This window comes from Monopterus albus, unplaced genomic scaffold (genome assembly GCF_001952655.1).
Source record: "Monopterus albus unplaced genomic scaffold, M_albus_1.0 scaffold117.1, whole genome shotgun sequence".
Lineage (NCBI taxonomy): Eukaryota > Metazoa > Chordata > Actinopteri > Synbranchiformes > Synbranchidae > Monopterus > Monopterus albus.
In genome coordinates this window covers 541,083-559,555 of record NW_018127997.1, presented here as the reverse complement: position 1 = coordinate 559,555, position 18,473 = coordinate 541,083, and the positions used below count along the sequence as shown (strand labels likewise).

General features: G+C 41.6%; 1 protein-coding gene across 1 annotated transcript; it reads left to right on the top strand.

The window, feature by feature from the left end:
• Window positions 1–441: 441 nt before the first annotated feature.
• On the top strand, window positions 442–18,192 carry LOC109966681 (1-phosphatidylinositol 4,5-bisphosphate phosphodiesterase delta-3-A-like). Its single transcript, XM_020611732.1, has 17 exons — window positions 442–453; window positions 609–843; window positions 3,510–3,565; window positions 3,658–3,769; window positions 5,567–5,795; window positions 9,223–9,352; window positions 9,571–9,796; window positions 10,280–10,481; window positions 11,681–11,825; window positions 12,157–12,309; window positions 12,657–12,797; window positions 13,017–13,170; window positions 13,282–13,398; window positions 13,561–13,739; window positions 14,425–14,560; window positions 16,152–16,301; window positions 16,416–18,192. The coding sequence occupies exons 1-17, from the start codon at window positions 442–444 to the stop codon at window positions 16,574–16,576; spliced, it is 2,538 nt and encodes an 845-aa protein (XP_020467388.1). The 3' UTR covers window positions 16,577–18,192.
• Window positions 18,193–18,473: the final 281 nt, after the last annotated feature.

Sequence of the window (18,473 nt, the reverse complement as noted above, 5' to 3'; positions counted from 1 at the left end):
TAATCAATACAATGTATATGATCTTTGATGCATTTCTTTCTGCTCCCCAATCACTTCACATTAAACAACTCATTATATATAAAACATTCGAGGAGGCTGCCTAGAGGAGTTATAACCGAGGATACATGAGTGTATCCTTCGCGGAAGTCTGTTCAGGCTTGGCATGCCCCTTTAATGGAAATCAGCCAGTGATTGGAGCTTTTACATCAAGGACGGGATGAAAGGACGTCTCGTGTACAGTAAGTGAAAGTCATAGGTTAAAACGTGTTTCCTCGATTCCTCTCTCCTTGCAATTTGCCCTTGCATCTCTTCCTTGCATCTTACGTGTGCGAGACTAAAACACAAGGAAAAGAGACAAGTGAGGGAAATGTGGATGCAATTAGTGGAAAAGGGATTCACGAGGCTAAATGCGTGGGGAGGCGCAGCATTGCCCCTTGCAACATGGCGGCCGCAGTGACGTATCGCCGTGATGATAGAAAAAGCTCATGCGGCATCTAATGAATGAATCCGGTCTCAGTGACATCAGAAGGGAAATTAAGGGTTTAGCCAGACTCGAGTTGTTTTCCTCCAGGATATAAGGAGCAGTCTGCGGGGCGCTGTGGCTGTAGAGATTCTCACATTCACCTCCTACAGGGGCTCCGTGCAGATTATCCACTTATCAATTGCTGATAGCCTGGGTCAGACAACCAACACGGGAAGGCAAAGGAAGAGAGCGGTGCATAACGAAACCAGGCGCAGCTTCTTTGGATTTTGTAACAGGCAACAGAAACAAAGCAGCGCAGGTGGTGAAAGACGGTGCCAGGATGTCCCATTCAAAGGCCATCGATCCTCTGAGGAATCTGGGTGAGTGTTTGTCACAGCCCCTATAATCTGAATGTGTCCTGTGTACTCTGACTACTGAGCACTGTAAAACAGAATCAATTCAAATAACCTACTGAAAATGTTTAATGATTACCCCAAATATTTAAGTATTGGTAATATTTTTATTGCAATATTAACTTAAAATAGGCCTGTATGTTTTCACTTAATGTAGTTGCTTTTTAAACCTCAATTTAAATTTCTCTAACATTAATATAATTCGTATTTTTTCTAATATTTTCATTTTTGCATACTTAAAGTGATTCATTTATTCTAATTAATGTCAAATTCCACTGACAGCTTACAGCTAGGTGGAAATTGTCTCAAAGGTTTAAACTGTGCCAATTTTAAAAACAGATGGAAACCCATCCATCCATCCATCCATCCATCCATCAATTTTCTATACCTCTTAGTCCCAAACGGGGTCACGGGGGGCGGAGCCTATCCCAGCCAGCTGCGGGCGAGAGGCGGGGTACACCCTGGACAGGTCGCCAGTCCATCGCAACAGATGGAAACCCACTCAATGCAATTACAAATAACCAGCTTAACAATGCTAAATGTGAATAAAACTCCAGTGTACTATTTATTTTTTTATTATGTAAAACAGGACATCTATTTCTAACATCTGGGTGAAAGAGATTAAATAGAGCTGAGTAGATTAGGCCTAGTTGACTAGTGACTGATCATCAAACTAATCTGCATCAGTTTTGATAATTGCTTTAATTTTTAATGAAATAATGCCACATAAAATATGGCCTGTTGGTAAAATGACAAAACAAAACATAAAAAAGCCACCTGAAATACCTGGGCTTTGGAAACCTATGACTATTTCTCATTTTCAAACATTTTATAGATCAAAGAATTAATATCAATTGGTGAAAACAATCCGCAGAATAATCGACGATGCGGCCCCAATCTCACAACCATAGTGTGATAAAAATGAGAAATGGAAAAACTACAGTCTCATGGCCTGATGTATTTTAAAAGCAATTCCTAAGGGATCCTATTCCTTAACAGTTGTTACAGCAACAAAATGTAACAAATAACTTCAAAATCATCATAGACTGACTTCTAATAAGGTGAATGATATCTCTGCTATTGGCGCTGTGTGCCCAGGTCCTCTGTTACTTCATCTGCAACTTTGGATGATCATCCCAGAGACCTCTTGTGAGAACTGCATGAAGCTTTATGACCTCGCATCACACACAACTTCAACAAGTCAGACGCTTCAGTTAGCTCTGTACATGCCTTTACTGAGCAATTCTGTGGAAACTACTATGAAAATGTCGTTTTGCAGACGGGAGCAAATCCCATCTGACACTGAGCAAGAGGCGGGGTCCACCCTGAACAGGTCAGTTTATCAGAGGACTGACATGTAGACAAACAACTACACACACTCCTACAGGCAATTTAGAGTCGCCAATAAACCTACGCTACATGTCCTTGGACTATGGGAGGAAGCCGAAGTACCCAGAGAGAACCCACACAGGCACAGGGAGAACATGCAAACGCCACACAGAAAGGCACTGGGTTCAACCCGGAACCTTTTTGCTGTGGGGCGACAGCACTAACCACCATGTCACCGTGCTGCCCTAATTCGTCAGTCATGTTGGAAACAATAGAGAAACCGGGAGGGGGGGGGGTGATTGGGAGGAGCGGTATGCCCGATCTGAACACGAATGATGCTTTGGTATTGGTGGTGGTATTTCTGTGCTAGTCATGGATTGGCAATAACAAACACCATGGCTGTTCATATTTGTACTTGGTACGAGAACACTCTGGCCTTAGATCGACGATCGACTTTGTTGTGTTATCATTGGATCTAAGGCCGCACGTCTTGGCCACATGTTGGAGCAGACCTGTGTCTGCTCACCATGTGTTGTTGAGTTGATTTAGATGGTGGGGGAGGCTGCTGGACAGACCTGGCAAACCCAAACGTATATTGAGGGTGTGCTGGGAATGCCTGGCTGAAGCCTCCAAAAGAATTTCTCTCATGTTGTGGGGGAGGCTAGGGACATGTAATCCAAATGGGACATGTTCAAACCCTCCACTGTAGCAGAAGCTATTCTAAGTTGTGGCCAGAAGGTCATCGGTGCCTGTTGCAGCAGCTACCTGAGAACCGGCTGGTGGACACCAGCGGTGAAGGAAGCCGTCAAGCTGAAGAAGGAGGACTACAGGGCTTGGTTGGCTCAGGGGTCTCCTGAAGCAGCTGATGAGTACCAGCAGGCCAACTTTGATGTAGGCTCCTCTATGTGTTCTTGTTCACCAAGAACATGCGTGAGTGAACACATGCCCAATATAGACATGAGGATAAGTCTCCCGTGATGTGCATGTGAGATGTTATGTACTGCACATGCTGTGCTTTCGGTTATCATTTAGTTTTTATTTGGTGATAAAAAATGTAAAACATTTCACCATAGTTCTTATTATCAAGTGTTTTTTATTTAATTTTAATCTCATTTTCATCATCAACATATATTTTCATTGACAAAATTAATGCTGCCTGTAACCAACTGCCTACTTTTAGTGCTACCGAGTTGAGCACAAATTAGGATTCTGTATGTACTAACAGCCATCATGTACACAGTCAAGTTTTAACACGAGCTCCATCCAGTTTTCTTCAAACAACTTTTTGTCTGTTTTATTTCAAGGAGTTCAAGATGATGAAGATGTGAAGCAGATGTTACAGGGCTCCAGTGTGGTAAAGGTATTGGGAATTTTAAACTACTGGTTGTTAATTGTCAGCAGTAGCTGGTAAGTGCAAGAAAATAAATTAGAGTTAATTTATCATGTGTGAAGGTCCGCTCACCTCGCTGGCAGAAGCGACGAACTCTGAAACTGCTGGAAGATGGTGTCACTGTGTGGTGTCAGTCACACAAAACATCCAGCAGGGCCAAGGAGCAACAATCCTGTAAGTATTTGTGTTCTTTTATAGTATATTTATCAGTTTATTATTGCATATGAATTTGACATGAGTCATTACAGAAACATATGAAGCTAAATTGAAATGAAGACATCCACATATTGAAAGACGAGGAAAATTCACAAGTTAAAAGAGTCTGACATACCTTGTGTATATTAGGATTTGGATTTAGTGTTAAAGGGCAATTTTCTAGATTGAAGTGTTTTCAGAGGATGTTTAGCTGACGGCTGACCATCGGCTTGGTGTGTCTCTGCCCTAATTGTGTAAAATGCAAGTGATAAATGAAACAATGCGCAGGCAGTGTGAACAGTTGGACTAATTATAATAGAACTATATAGGTTATGTGAGACGCATGCCACAAAAACAGCTGATATACATTGGTCTGACACATGTTCTTATGTTAACGGTTATTTTGGAATAATATTGTAAGACGTGCATTTAGAAAACAAAGAATTGTATGATCGTCTGGCTGACCCAAGATCTGGGGCAGCAATACAACAGTATACTACACACTGTGTATACTACAGATAATGTGGACCTTGGGGTTCAGTTCTCAGTTAGGAGGAACTAAGTGGACCCATGAAAACCTCTACTGTACATGAAGCACTGCATAATAAAATCTCCAAACCCTTCAAAATAATCCTTTAAGACGCCGCCACCCCCCTGCGTAATAAGCTCTTTAAACCCTTTGAAATCATCCTTTAACCCCCACCCCCACCCACTAGTAGACCATTCTTTTTTCATAAAAGTGGTTCCAGAAGAGCTAAGTGCTGACTGGGTGTGTAAAGTGAAACATGAACATGTTGTATTTGTTTTTGTTAACTTTAACTGGTACTTACTGCATTGCACACACATAGATTACTCTCCCTTTCATCTGCTATTTTCTGTGCCTTGGTTATAGAGCTCATCTATTTTCAGGCTTGTTGTAGTTCAAGCAGTGATATTATAGGTATGAGATATTATGTGGTATGATTATGGGCGTCAGCCCTGGAACCTGTGGTTTGGTGCTTTATTATTATCCATAAGACTTCCAAATATACTACAAGGCCTTTAATTTTAACAAGACTAGATTTACTTGTGATATGGTCCAGTGCAGGTCTGTGTGTGCAGGTTGGTGCGTATGTGTGTTTTAAGACGTCCTCTAACCACTAATGCCTGTGTGTGTTGCATGTCTTGCTTTGGTAACACCCTGGAGCATTACAGATATAGCCTGCTTTCCCCAAACATCAGAGCTCTTCAAAAGTTTAAATAAGAATCTAGTTTCTGGGAGACACAACATATGCATTGGTGGTGTATAAATACATGGAGAGGAGCGGAGCTCAGGGCTACAAGGACCCCCAGCAGTCTAGGCTTACAGTAGCATAACATGTTGTTTTAGCCCTTCAATGTCTGGAGGAGACAAATGTCTGAATTGTCTACTCTTTGGAACAATAAGGCTTCTTAATTATCATGTTTGTTGCAGTGGTCTCCTTTTAATGTCTTGTACAAATATTTCCTGTCCAACCTCCTTTCTCCTGAAGTCCACAATGATCTCTTTAGTCTTTCCCACATTGAGTAAGAGGTTGTTGTCCTTACACCACTGGACCAGTTGGCACACCTCACTCCTGTAGTTGGCCTCATCATTGTTGGTAATGAGGCAAACTACAGTCGTGTCATATGCAAACTTGACAGTGTGGTTGGTGAAGGCATTAAAAAACAGGAAGGATAATTAAAATGGCTTGTTCTTTACTTAATTTTTATTCTTCATACATCATTTTCTCTCTGTGTTTCCTCATACACCCTCAGTCTCTGTCATGGAGGTGGAGTGCATTCGGGAGGGGTTCCAGTCAGAGACACTGAAGCAACTGGTTGCCTCAGTACCCGAGGAAAGGTGTTTGACCGTTATCTTCAAAGGGCCCCGTAAGAGCCTGGATCTCTTTTGCCAGAGTCAAGAGGAGGCTCAGCACTGGGCTCGCGGCATCCGAACGTTGCAGGAGAGGGTGGAGAACATGACCCAGAAGGAGAAACTTGACCAATATCCTAATTTCTGTTTATTTGGAAATGTAGAGCTGCCTACACTGTACATGGGGAGATAATAATGCCAAGGATGCAGCACATGATTTTGGGCAAGAACAAGTTGTATAAACAGACTCTATCTTAAGTGATATAATTGAAGACAATTTCTGGCATTCACCGGTTTTCTCATACTTCTGTCACAAATTTATCTTATGTATTCACAAGTGGTCCAGCCCTGTTATATGAGCCCTGAACAGACTTGCTGTTGAGGGCTCCTGTGACCACAGACCTATCAAAGAGCCTGGCAGCAATGCAGAGATATTCCCTTCTAAAGGTTTCTGACCAGGATGGCATGCTTAACCAATCAGAGAGGTCTTTGTCTAGTATCATGCCTGTTGCAGCTAGCAGTGTAACATTCCCTGTAATATTCTCTGTCAGTGATAGTTGTCCCACCCCAATATTAGTCATGGATCACTTTGCTTTGGAAAGAACATGTAGTTTCACTTCATGTAGCCTTAAATATTCCTAATTTTTGTCACTGCTGCTCTGATAACATTGTCAGGTCCGCTCGGCGCGACCTGCCTCTCTTCCACCTTTCTCTCCTCTGCTCTCTCAATCTTGCGGTCTCTGCACCTCAGCTGTGTTGCATTCCAGTAATTAGCGACTCGTTTGTCAGTGCACACAGCTGGGGTGCATCCAGATGATTACCTGTCCTCCTTATTTATACCTGTGGCAGATGCTCCGTTGTTGCCGGAGCCTTAACTGAACTTGCATTAGCGTATACCTACCTTACCTACCTTACCGAGTGTGCATACCCCATAACTGACCGATAGTCGTGGTATGTGTCGCACGTCGTTTGACTTCCACACTGACAGTTCCTGTGCTGTGGATCTCATTACGTACGTAGGTTATATGTTTTGTGTTATGTCTCTAGACGTCCACACTGACAGTTCCTGTGCTGTGGATCTCTGTTTTTTCTGTGAGGTTAGCTAGACGTTATTTTTTGTTATCCACGCTGACAGTTCCTGTGCTGTGGATTTCCGTTTTCGTTCGCCTACCCTCCTGGTTAGCTTGTCTGTTCCCCTGTCCGTCCTGATTCTCCTCCTCTCCTGGTTCCAACCGTTAGTCTGCTCTATTCACCCGCTCGTCCTGGTCTCCTCCACCGTCTCTGCCCTACTTTGCTTATATATGTTCATGGCCCTTGTTATGTTGTTACTTAGTGTGTGTTTTTGTTCCATTAAACTACATTTTCTTAACTAGCACCTGGGTCAGCACACTTGAGTCCTACAGCAGTTCTCCTTCACCCTCCTGGTGAGGGGGACTAACCATAACAAACATGTCAGGTTTCTGATACAAAATGGCAGATGTAGGAATAGGATTCGAGCACAGGCACACAGGACATACAAGCTGACAGATGCAGTTACACAATTTACTGACAGCACTTGAAAATACAGGCTTACTGTAAAGCCCTGTCTACATCACATGTGCAGCATGTGCAGTAACATCTGGTGTGCAGGTTGCTAGAGGCTTGTGCTTGTGTCCACACTGAACGTGTGTTCACTTGCACAGTGGAAGCACTTGGTGTACAAAAAGTACCCAAAGGGGGGCTACAGAAACACATTTGGAAAGGGAAAACTACAGTCCAAAACTATGCCAAATAGTAGAGAGTGAAGGAATTACTGGTTACACTGTACAATGTATCCAACCCATGGCAAAATACAGCAAATGGAAACTAAGCTTTAAAATACATGAAAAAGAACTTGCCATGTTCAGTAGGATTGATGTAACCGATGATACACTATGTGTTTGAACTGTTTTACTTGATGTATTTCTCTGTTTTGGTGGAGCTCTGGTTGGAATTAGTGAGCTTTCATTGTTTTGGTTGATTCTGTGGAGTGTTTTATATACGTAGCTCTGAAAAATATAGACTTGAAGCACGAAAATACACTTCAGGTTGCAGCTACAAGTGTAAAGTGTGAGTGATACACAAACTGACACGCAGGCAGTGTAGCCAGCTGGATTGATTAATATAGGACTGTATTGGTTGCGTGACTTGCATAACAAACGTGACTGAAAAGCTTGTGGTGTAGACGCGGCTTTACGCCAGGCATACAAAACCATGTCAGGAGAAGTAATCGGAGTGCAAGCAGAGGTGGACAGGAAGAAATAATATGTTAATTACATTATAATACATTAAGGCAAGAGTCCAACAATTTAGGGTGAATCCAAAAACAGGTGAAAAATCTAAAGGGAATGCCAAGGAAAGTACAAGGAACATAAGGGAAAAGGTGGCTGGACCACTAAGGCTACAGCGAACACATCAGATTATCTAGCTGCGAGCTAGGGAAACCGACAGGTATACATACTGGGGAGCTAATGAGAGAAATGGAATATGTGAACAGAGACAGGTGACTGGGAACAGAGGGCAAGGGAAGGAATCCAGGGACATCTAGAGGCTAGATGAGGAAATGAACATCCGAAAAATAAGAGCCAAAACACACAGGGCTGATGACAATCACACACCACTGACAGGTCTATCCATCCTCTATACGGCTTATTCCTGAACGGGGGGGCTGGAGCCAATCCCAGGTGGCATTGAGCAAGGAGCTGGACTGACATATAGACAAACAACCACACACACAATTTAGAGTCTCTATTCAACCTAAGCCACATGTCTTCGGACTGTGGGAGGAAGCCAGAGTACACAGAGAGAACCCACCCAGGAACAGGAAAAACATGCAAACTCCACACAGAAAGGCACTGGGACTTGAACCTAGAACAATCTTGCTGTGAAGCAATGGTGCTAACCACTGCGCCACTGTCTTGCCCCTGTGTACTGTTAATGTTTTCTAATTATTTTGTCTCCTTTAATGTGAATTAGATGAATAAAATTGTTACAATTTAGTTAGCTGATGTGTGCTAGCAGACCTGAAGCTCCACACTGTGAGTTGTGAGCTACTTAGGACACTTGTACCAACAAGCCTCACAAAGAAAGGTCAGAGAAATTTTGGACAAGGGTATGACATTTTTCTTCCATAAGGCCCATTGTCATATAAATTTGGAAAAAATTCTAAACACTTATCGTTGGTGACCCCATAAGTGCAAACAAGGGGGCGAATGTGGTTCAGTGGGTAGAGCAGTTGTCTCCCAACCGGAGCTTTGAATCACGGTGCCTGCAGTCCATATGTCAAAGTGTCCTTGGGCAAGACACTGAACCTCCAAGTTGCCCCCAATGGTTAGAGGAGTTGGCACTGCAGATGGCTGCCTTGGTTCTGTACCACAAACAAGTTCCTTGTGTGTAACACACTTGGTCAAATAAAGGTTATCATTATTAATTTATTATTAAACAGTGTAACAAGTAACTACTGAACAAAAACAGTTATTTTTGCCATCATCCACTCTCTCTTTATCCTCTTGCTGCTTCCTTGACATTGTTTGTGTGTCACCTGGATTCATGCTTACCTGAGTCGGGCTGACCAGAACCATGACGATAAGATGAGCTATGATGAGGTCCAGAAGCTGCTGCAGATGATCAATATTGACCTGAGTGACCAGTATGCCCAAAGCCTCTTCCAGGTGGCTGGACACGCACAGACATATTTAAAATCTTTATCACATTATCTTGAGTGTAAACTAATATTTAAAACTGTGTTACTGCAACATTGTGTACTTTTCACTTGACTGATGACAGACCACCATGAACTATGCTTTGTTTTGAGTATGAGACATTGAAGCAAGCCTGAAAATTGTTACTCAAGAGTGATCATCTGCGTCTCATTGATTCTCTTTGATAGAAATGTGACCGGTCAGCTGATGGTCGTTTGGACCATGGGGAGATTGAAGTTTTCTGCAGGGAGTTGTTACGGAGACCAGAACTGGATGCCGTGTTTATCCGCTACTCTGCAAATGGCTGTGTACTTTCCACTGCAGACCTGAGGGACTTCTTGAAAGACCAGGGGGAGGATGCTTCACTTATCCATGCCCAAAGCCTCATACTCACTTATGAACTTAATGAGTGGGGTAGGGTGCTAAGTAACAATATGCATTATTCCAAAGTACCAGTATTTATCAGGTGTGATAAAATATCAGACCATTAAATGTTGTCTATGGAACTCAAAATGACAATCTGATGCTAAACCTAATTCTATCTTACTCACTCAGTGGTCAAAACAATGAAATTAATTTATGAAAGTTTGAACAACAAGAAACAAGATGCAGCATTCAATAAAATTACAAAACATAGTTTGCATAAAAAAAATCAGACTTAATGCTTTTAATAGAACTAGAGTAAACCTCCCCACCCCGCCACCACCACCAAAACCAACAGCATGAGTGTCTCTAACTCTTTTGTGCTCTACATCCAAAAGACCATATGCTAGAACCAAAGTCGCTAAATATTTTGTTGTAATGTACAAACTGCACTAATACTACTACCACCAGTTTGATCACTTTAATAATTCTTGTTCTTTATTGACTTGTGTTTGTGCCTTTTGCTCAGTACAGCTCAGAAGAACCAGTTCATGACTCCCAATGGTTTCACAATGTACATGCTGTCTAAGGAAAACTGTGTCTTTAATCCGGACCATGCAAGGGTTTACCAAGACATGAAACACCCGCTAGCACATTACTTCATCTCCTCTTCTCACAACACTTATCTCACTAAGGACCAAGTGAGTGGAGACAGCAGCACAGAGCCATACATCCGGTAAGAATGACTGGGGCAGTGCACATACTGTACATACACAATTTGTTTTGAATTAAAGTGCCAATCTGTTGTAACTTGGTAGGCTAAGAAAACCCAGTTAACCAACAACTAAACAAATAAGATAAAAGCTTGGTCATTACAGGGTTTTTGCTCCACTTCTGAAGTCCCTGCTACTACAAAGCTCTCCCACTCCTGTTACTTATAAGTTATTTTGCTTGACATTGTAGAACATGAGCGGGCTATGTTCCGACATACTCCTGACCTGTCTCTGCCTCTGCATTCTCAGCTTGTAGGGTTTGGAGGTTTTCTACTTCTGAGGAAGTCGACCCGTTCAACCCAGTCCTGCCAGAATTGCTCTTAAACTCTCCTGAGTGTGTTTCAGTTTTTTGCCTGAGCTCAGTGTTTTTTCAGTGTGCACAGTTAATGGATTTTGTATGTTGACTTGACCTGTTTGTTCAAGAGAAACTATCAGTTTCTTCCCTGTGGCTACTGCTCTGTCCCTCTTGTTATCACAAGACCAGAGTCAGTTCTTTTGTAGCTTTTGTGGGATGACAATTTCATTCATCATCATTGTGCTTGGTGACACTGTAACCATATCTACCAGCTGAGTGCTCTGAAATATTAAACCACTGTGTTAAACTTTGTAGTCCCTTGCTTTAGTGGTATTTTGGGCACATCTAACTGGTAAGAGATTCCCTAGAGGGCTTTCTGGGGGATCCTAGAAAATGAGCTGGAGGACATAGTTGAGGATAAGGATGTCTGGACTGTCTTGCTAAATCTGCTGGCATCATGACACAGATCCAGATGACTGTTTGAAAAGGGACAGATGGATAGACTACATAGTGCTATAGCATTTTCAAGTAAGGAAATTGTATTTTCTATTTAATTTTAAGTTTCAGGACAAATGTCTGTTCTCATCATCATTGATCCAAATATACAATACTTTTGGCAGCTGTGAGGCTATTGTTATTTGAGGAATGGAGAAGGTTCAGGCCCCTACACTAAAAAGGCCATATCTTTAAAAAGATACAAGCAGTGGATGGGAACCCAACTCATCTCCAGTTGTTGTTGGTAATATTGGTCACTGTGACAAAGACCTAAAGGACACAGATGACTTACAAGTTCTTTAGTGCCCTTTATACCTTTTCTCGTGGAATCATCTCTGTTATAGAAACTCTTAAAGATGATATTTCTTTTAGAGCCCTGAATCATGGCTGTCGCTGTGTGGAGCTGGACTGTTGGGATGGAGATAAAGGACAGCCAGTCATCTACCACGGTCACACATTCACTTCCAAAGTGCCCTTTGTTGACGTCATTGAGACTATCAATGAGTACGCTTTTAAAGTGAGTACACTACTAAAAACATATCATATGTACATGTACTGGACAAAAAATATTCACTCAGTTGTCTGCCAATATGACTTACCAGTTCACGTCAGCATAGGTGCATTCATTCATGGCTGGAAAATATGAAACAGTGCACAAAAACATAGACAATGAAAATAAAGAAACACTGCTGTTTGAAGCTACACCATCTTTGTGCTGCCAGGAAAAGTGAACCCAAATTAATTAATGTAATAAATTTGTGTGAACAAATCTATGATATAATATACTTCTGCTTCATGTAGAAAACTGTTTCCTTACTGACTTTGCACTTTGTCTCTCTCTCTCTCAGGCTTCTCCTTACCCTCTGATAATATCCCTGGAAAATCACTGCTCTCTGGAGCAGCAGAGAGTAATGGCTCAACACCTGCGATCCATCCTAGGAGACAAGCTCCTCACCAAGCCCATCGATGATCTTGGGTCTCACACACTACCTTCTCCAGAGGTTAGGAGTAACTGTTCTCTACTTGGATGAACTAGAAAAATATATTCAGTGTGATTAAGTAGGGGCATGTTTGTACCGCATTACATATTCTCCAGACTTGGGAAACCCAGAAAGAAACACTGAGGTCCTGTCACATTAATGCTAAAGTTACATACCCCCTAACATTTTAAAGACAGAATTATGAGTATGGTAGCAGTGGAAGTGGCAGTATTAATTTAGTATTGTTAGTGCTGTGCAGTAATGGTGGTTTCAGTAGTAGCTCTAGTGGTATTGTTAACATGACAAAAGCATTTTAATGTTATCGTTTTACTGTGTATGTGTGTTGTGTACATTGGCTGTGTGTGCAGGATCTGAAGGGTAAAATCCTGGTGAAGGGGAAGAAGGAGTACATTGTGGAGTGCTCATCTAGCTCTTCAGACATCAGCTCCTCAGAGGAGGAAGCCAGTCCTGCTGATGGCAAACCCAGTAGAGCAAAAGAAGACATAAAGGTGGGTAGAACACCACCAGTGGCTCTCACCAATTACTTGGTGGGTGCTGTTAGGTGGAGGAAGGGAAAGGGAGTGTTGGTGAAGTCACAGTTTATTTCCCCCCTGTGGAACAACCAAATGTTGAAAATAATTGTGATGAAGTGATTGCACTGACCAGTTGTTTATTGTAACAGTTGAACTGATAAAGAAATTGATCAGTTTCTCTGTATGTTATCTCAGCCAGGTTTGTCTAAGCTGAGTCCAGAGCTGTCAGAGCTGGTGGTATACACCCGCAGTGTTCCTTTTAAAAGCTTTGAGCAAGCTGCCAAAAACCCAGCAACTGACATATCCTCTTTCTCTGAAAGCGAAGCCCTCAGGCACATTAAGGTCTTGGGTAAGATACTACACTTCTCTATTAATGTTACCTCATTTAGGCAGCACAAGGACAAAAAAAGTCATCACTGGATAACTGGAGCAACCGAACTTTCCTTATTCTGTCCTTCAGGGATGTCGTTTGTGCGTCACAACAGTCACCAGCTCAGCAGAATCTACCCCTCAGGCCAGCGCCTCCAGTCCTCCAATTACAATCCTCAGGAGATGTGGAATGCAGGCTGTCAGATTGGTGAGTGTGTTTAAAGTGATTCAATTCACTAGAGAAGACAGACCAATGAAAAGTTGTCAACTGACACAAATCCTTCTTAGTTGTTACCTTAATCTTTTTAGTCTGTGTGACAACCCACCCAATAACTGCGGTGTTAGCAGAGTTGTGTTGTGTTTTCTCCAGTTGCTTTGAACTTCCAAACACCTGGTGAGCAGATGGACCTAAACCAAGGCAGGTTCCTGCAGAATGGTCAGTGTGGGTACATCCTGAAGCCTCCCTTTATGTGCCAGCCTGACACTACCTTCAATCCAGAGAATGTTGGCGGAGGTCCTGGACACAGACCTGTCCTGTTTACTGTTCGGGTAAGGTGGCACAAAACCTGCCCTAAATGTAGTAGTAGCAAAATTGTGCATTTGGATTTGAATGATGACAGTTTTCCTCAACATTGAACTGTATGAGAATTTTAAGCTTTGCCATTGGTGAATGGATGTGTTATTGCAAAGCTTCTAGGATTATGCATTATGAAACTAAATATGAGCCATGGAGAAAATCTGGACCACAACGAGTATGCTTGCTTGTTATGTTCACAATACAGGGCTTAATGGTCAGTTCCAAATGGTTAGTCAGAGCCAGACTTTTAATGGTTTACAGTCATGTTTGTACTGTATGTGTCATATATCTCCACTGACACCTCTTGTTTTTGCTCTCCTCCATGCTTCTTTTTACCTGTCTGCGAAGGGGCTGATATTGAATAGTGACAAATGGCAAAGTGTACATGCACAGAGGAGTGAATAAAACACCACATGAATTCCAGTATGACAGTTTTGATAGTGGTCACATTGTCAGAGTTCTAGGAGCAGCAAGTGGCCCAAACTAGATAAAAAAAATTAAATCAGATTTGGTTTGTTCACCACTTCAGCAGGTCATGTGAATGTAGCTTAAAAGCTTCGGTGTATCAGTATCAGAACTGTTGCTAGATATGCATTTGTTTTGCCATTTTATAATCATGCTCTACCAAAACTGAGACCTCTGTTTATTTCTTTTAAGATTATTTCAGGTCAGCAGCTGCCAAAACCGCAATGGGACAAGCCCACCTCCATTGTTGACCCTCAGGTGTCGGTAGAGGTACATAGTGTTCCCATTGACGACGCCAAGAAGAGTACTGATCATGTCAACAACAATGGTAACAATTGGATGCCTAGCCTATTGACAAAAGACCTTTTCCCAATTAACTTAGGAATTTCTACACAGCATTAGATAGTCATGCAGTTAATATTGTTAAAAATAAGACTTTGTCTCATTGTATGGCTTATAGGCAACAACCAAAAAGATACAATGACCATGGCGGTGTTGAAGTATCAGAAAAATTTCACTGACAGATGGTAGAATAGTGATTCCCATTAGAGGAACTTGGACCACTAGGGGTTCTTCTACATTTGTGAAAGGGTAAATGGAAGAATGTAGTGTTCAACTATTTTGAAGTAATGTAAATAACACTAACAATAACAATATACATCCACATATTTAATCAGCTGTAATAACTGAACTCTGATGGATATATATTTAACAAAAGTCTTTTTGGCACGTTCATTTTTACTAAGAAGTCACAATGGGGGTTTGTGGCAGAGAAACAGGACAAAGGAGGCACTGCAGGAATTTGCTCATTTGGTCTTCTGCAATATGTACAAGAACACAAAAATAAGGGAGGAGGGAATGGATATTTATACAAATACAGATGGAATTATGGCTGAAATGTGTAAAATTTGCAACCCTGCTGCCAGCATGGTAGTGGTTAGTCATTAGAGACCTCATCATTGTTAAAAAAAACAACATTTGAGGAGCAGGAAGGATTTCAGGTCAAACTTTACTTCAATTACTGAATGAAATGAACTGTGTTGACCCAGTGCTCTCACACACATCTTCACAGCAAGACGCCAAGTGTCTGGTTTCTCTCGTCTGTCTCAATTCAATATGTCTGTTAACATCCATTAAATACACTCACGTTAGTAGATAATATCCCACCATTGAGGTAAGTACATTTTACAGGCCTGTCAGTAGACAACAGTTGAAGGGATATTTTACCTTCAGAAATCAGTCTAGGTCTTCCAGGGAACAATATGTGTCGCACTGCAATCAACAAACTGACTTCCGGTTTCCGGGTCTTCTTCTTATGGTGTTTATTGGTGGTTTGCACCGGTCTTTCTCTCTATTCTGTTCCCAATGTCCTTTGTCCAGAGGGGTATCCGAAAAGGGATTGTGCCATCTGGTGGTGATATTGGGAGGTACGGTACTATTTCCCACTCAGCTTTAACTACATGCTTGCAGTTCCAAAATATGTTAATTTGTATTCAAATTAACGCTGCTGTGCTCATTTGCATCATCAGTGCTGGTAAAAAGTGCTAAATTGAAAACCTGTGAAAAGTTTATTAAAGATCCCCCTATGTATTATATTTTTGAGCACATTAATAAGCACATTAATAACACTAATAAGCAGCAGAACAGTTAGCCAAAAGTATTGTATAAGTGGTGAAAAAGGTAAAAAAGGGAATACATGGTTAAAATAGCTAAAATAAACTAATAAATAATTTGAGTAATGGATATATGGTTGAAACATCCAGCGGTAGGAGTAGGGATACAAACTTCACTAAACTGACCTAAATATCAAGTCAGTAAGGATGGGAACCTGCATGGACACAATTTTATGAAAAAGTCATTAAGTAAAATTATACAGTGGTGTGAATGAGTTTGTAAGAATTTTCTTTTCTTTGTTTCAGGCTTTAACCCACGGTGGGACTGTACATTTAACTTTACTGTCCATGTCCCTGACCTGGCTCTGGTTCGTTTCAAGGTGGAAGACCATGACTACACCTCAAGCAATGACTTCCTAGGGCAATACACCTTGCCTTTCACGAGCCTCCGCACAGGTATTTATGGGGACATTAAGGTTTGGTTAATAAGGGGGCTGTACCAAATACTTGTTTGAGGTTGCCAACACAGTATGACCTGCTCTCTTGCCTATTTTTCCCATACTACTGCAGGCTATCGTCATGTCAGGCTGCTGAAGCTAGACGGCTCCAGTCTTTCGCCTGCCTCACTCTTCATCCATATCAAGGTCACCCCCTGTCAGAGAAGTCCCTCCAAATCATCCTCAAAATCACCAGCAAAGTCACTGGCCAAGACGTCAGCTAAGAAAGCCTAATCTCATTGCTAACCCATAGCAATATGAAGCATGGATGCACCTGTGAAAAGAAAAGATCAGGCTTCTAAGTCAGTGGTTATAAAATTGCCATGTAAATGTGGCAGATATATCTACAACTTGTTTATTTTTTATGGACCAAAGGGATTGGTTGCAAAAATTCAAACTGTCAAACTGACCAGTATTTTAATATTTAATTGTAATATTTTTGAAGAAGAAAGAAAACACTTCTTATTGTTTATTGCTTACAGCCAAATATATTATGCTAACCATGCTGGGGAATCCTGTGATGATCCCCTCTAAGCTGTCCAGGTCTGTAAAGAGCAAACATGGATTATAATCAGGTAGCAAAATACCATCAGCAATGAACCAAATGTCAGTTTGACTGTGGTTGGTAGCGAGATCATTCCCTCAGGAAGTAAAAACAAAACAAACAAAAAAAAAAGCACTCACTGTAACCAGTGGGTCTTTAAAGCCAGAACTTTTTCATTTAGTGTTAAGAGCAACACACACTGGCAGTGCTGTGTTGCATCATGTGATATGCACCATATGATACCTGTAACACACACCGGGAGTGATGAAAATTTAGTCCACGACTACCGAAATAGGGGAATATTTTAGCCCTGCTGATTTTTAACAGTATGACCAGAAAACATGAGAAGGTTTGCTTATCTCCAAATAGATCTACCATGAAATAAGTGTTGCCCCAGAATGAGCCGTGTGTGTTATTTTCTTCTCTCATCCGAGGAACAGATATCTTTAACTATGCCTCGCCAAGCAGTGTCTTTATTTATTTATTTTTTTTAACAATACCTGGACTGTAGGTCATACAGCTTATATTTTTCAGTCTCCGTGAAATCAATTGCATTCTATTCAGTTCAGTCCAATTTATCCATATAACACAATCATCTCAAGGCACTTAGACATAGTGATACCTTACAGTATTATAGAGAAAAACCCATCAAATCCTCTCAAGCAAGCACTTAGTGACAGTGGGAAGGAAAAACTACCCCTCAGTTGGACAAAAAAAAACTAAAAACTAAAAACAAAACACTAGGCAGATTGATGTGGCCAGTGACTGCTCATTAGAAACCTGCAGCTCCAGAGTTAGGGATACCTGCAGAAAAGTACAGGGAGAGAGAGGACACAGTATGGGACAGAGGACATACAAAGTTCATGACATGTAATGGTGGCATATAAATGCTTTCAGAGCCCCCCCTTCATGATGTTCAGATCATCCTGGGAGGACCCCCAGCAGTATAAGCCTATAGCATCATAACTAAGATGCTTCTTTCCCAGGGATCCCGCTGAGCTGACCTCAACATTTGCTTCATCTAATCCATAAACATGTCCATTAGACTAGACTGCTCAAAGATGTTTCACCCTTAATCAGCACATCTGTTTCCGATCTGATCACAGTTTTTTTTTGTAAACAGCTGTGACAACAGGCTTTTAAGGCTACTGAAATAAACCACTACTGAAAAGCCTAGTTTTTACCCAGGTGTTCTATAGACCAATATACAGCCCCCCTTTCATTTCTAATATCCTACACAGCAGTTATGTGACCACTTGCACAAGAATGATTTGTTTGAGGATTTTCAGTCAGGATTTAGAGTCCATCATAGTACAGAAACCACATTGGTGAAAGTCACCAATGATCTCCTAGCCTCAGACATAGGACTGGTCTCTATACTTGTCCTCTTAGAACTCAGTGCTGCTTTTGCCACCACTGATCACAACATCTTATGACAAAGACTAGAACATGTTATTGGAATTAAAGGGACTACACTAAGTTGGTTAGTTAATTCACACTGCTTGGTTCAAATCACTATTGCTGCTGCTGCTACCACCGAACCACAACTCTCCATCTAAGCCACACCGCAGTAGCTGAGATCCACGT

What these genes read in the sequence shown, in the direction of transcription:
- LOC109966681 (XM_020611732.1), top strand. An exon ending in AGGGCTCCAGTGTGGTAAAG is followed by an intron (nt 3,566 to 3,657) that starts GTATTGGGAATT and finishes TCATGTGTGAAG; the next exon opens with GTCCGCTCACCTCGCTGGCA. An exon ending in CAGGCACATTAAGGTCTTGG is followed by an intron (nt 13,171 to 13,281) that starts GTAAGATACTAC and finishes TCTGTCCTTCAG; the next exon opens with GGATGTCGTTTGTGCGTCAC.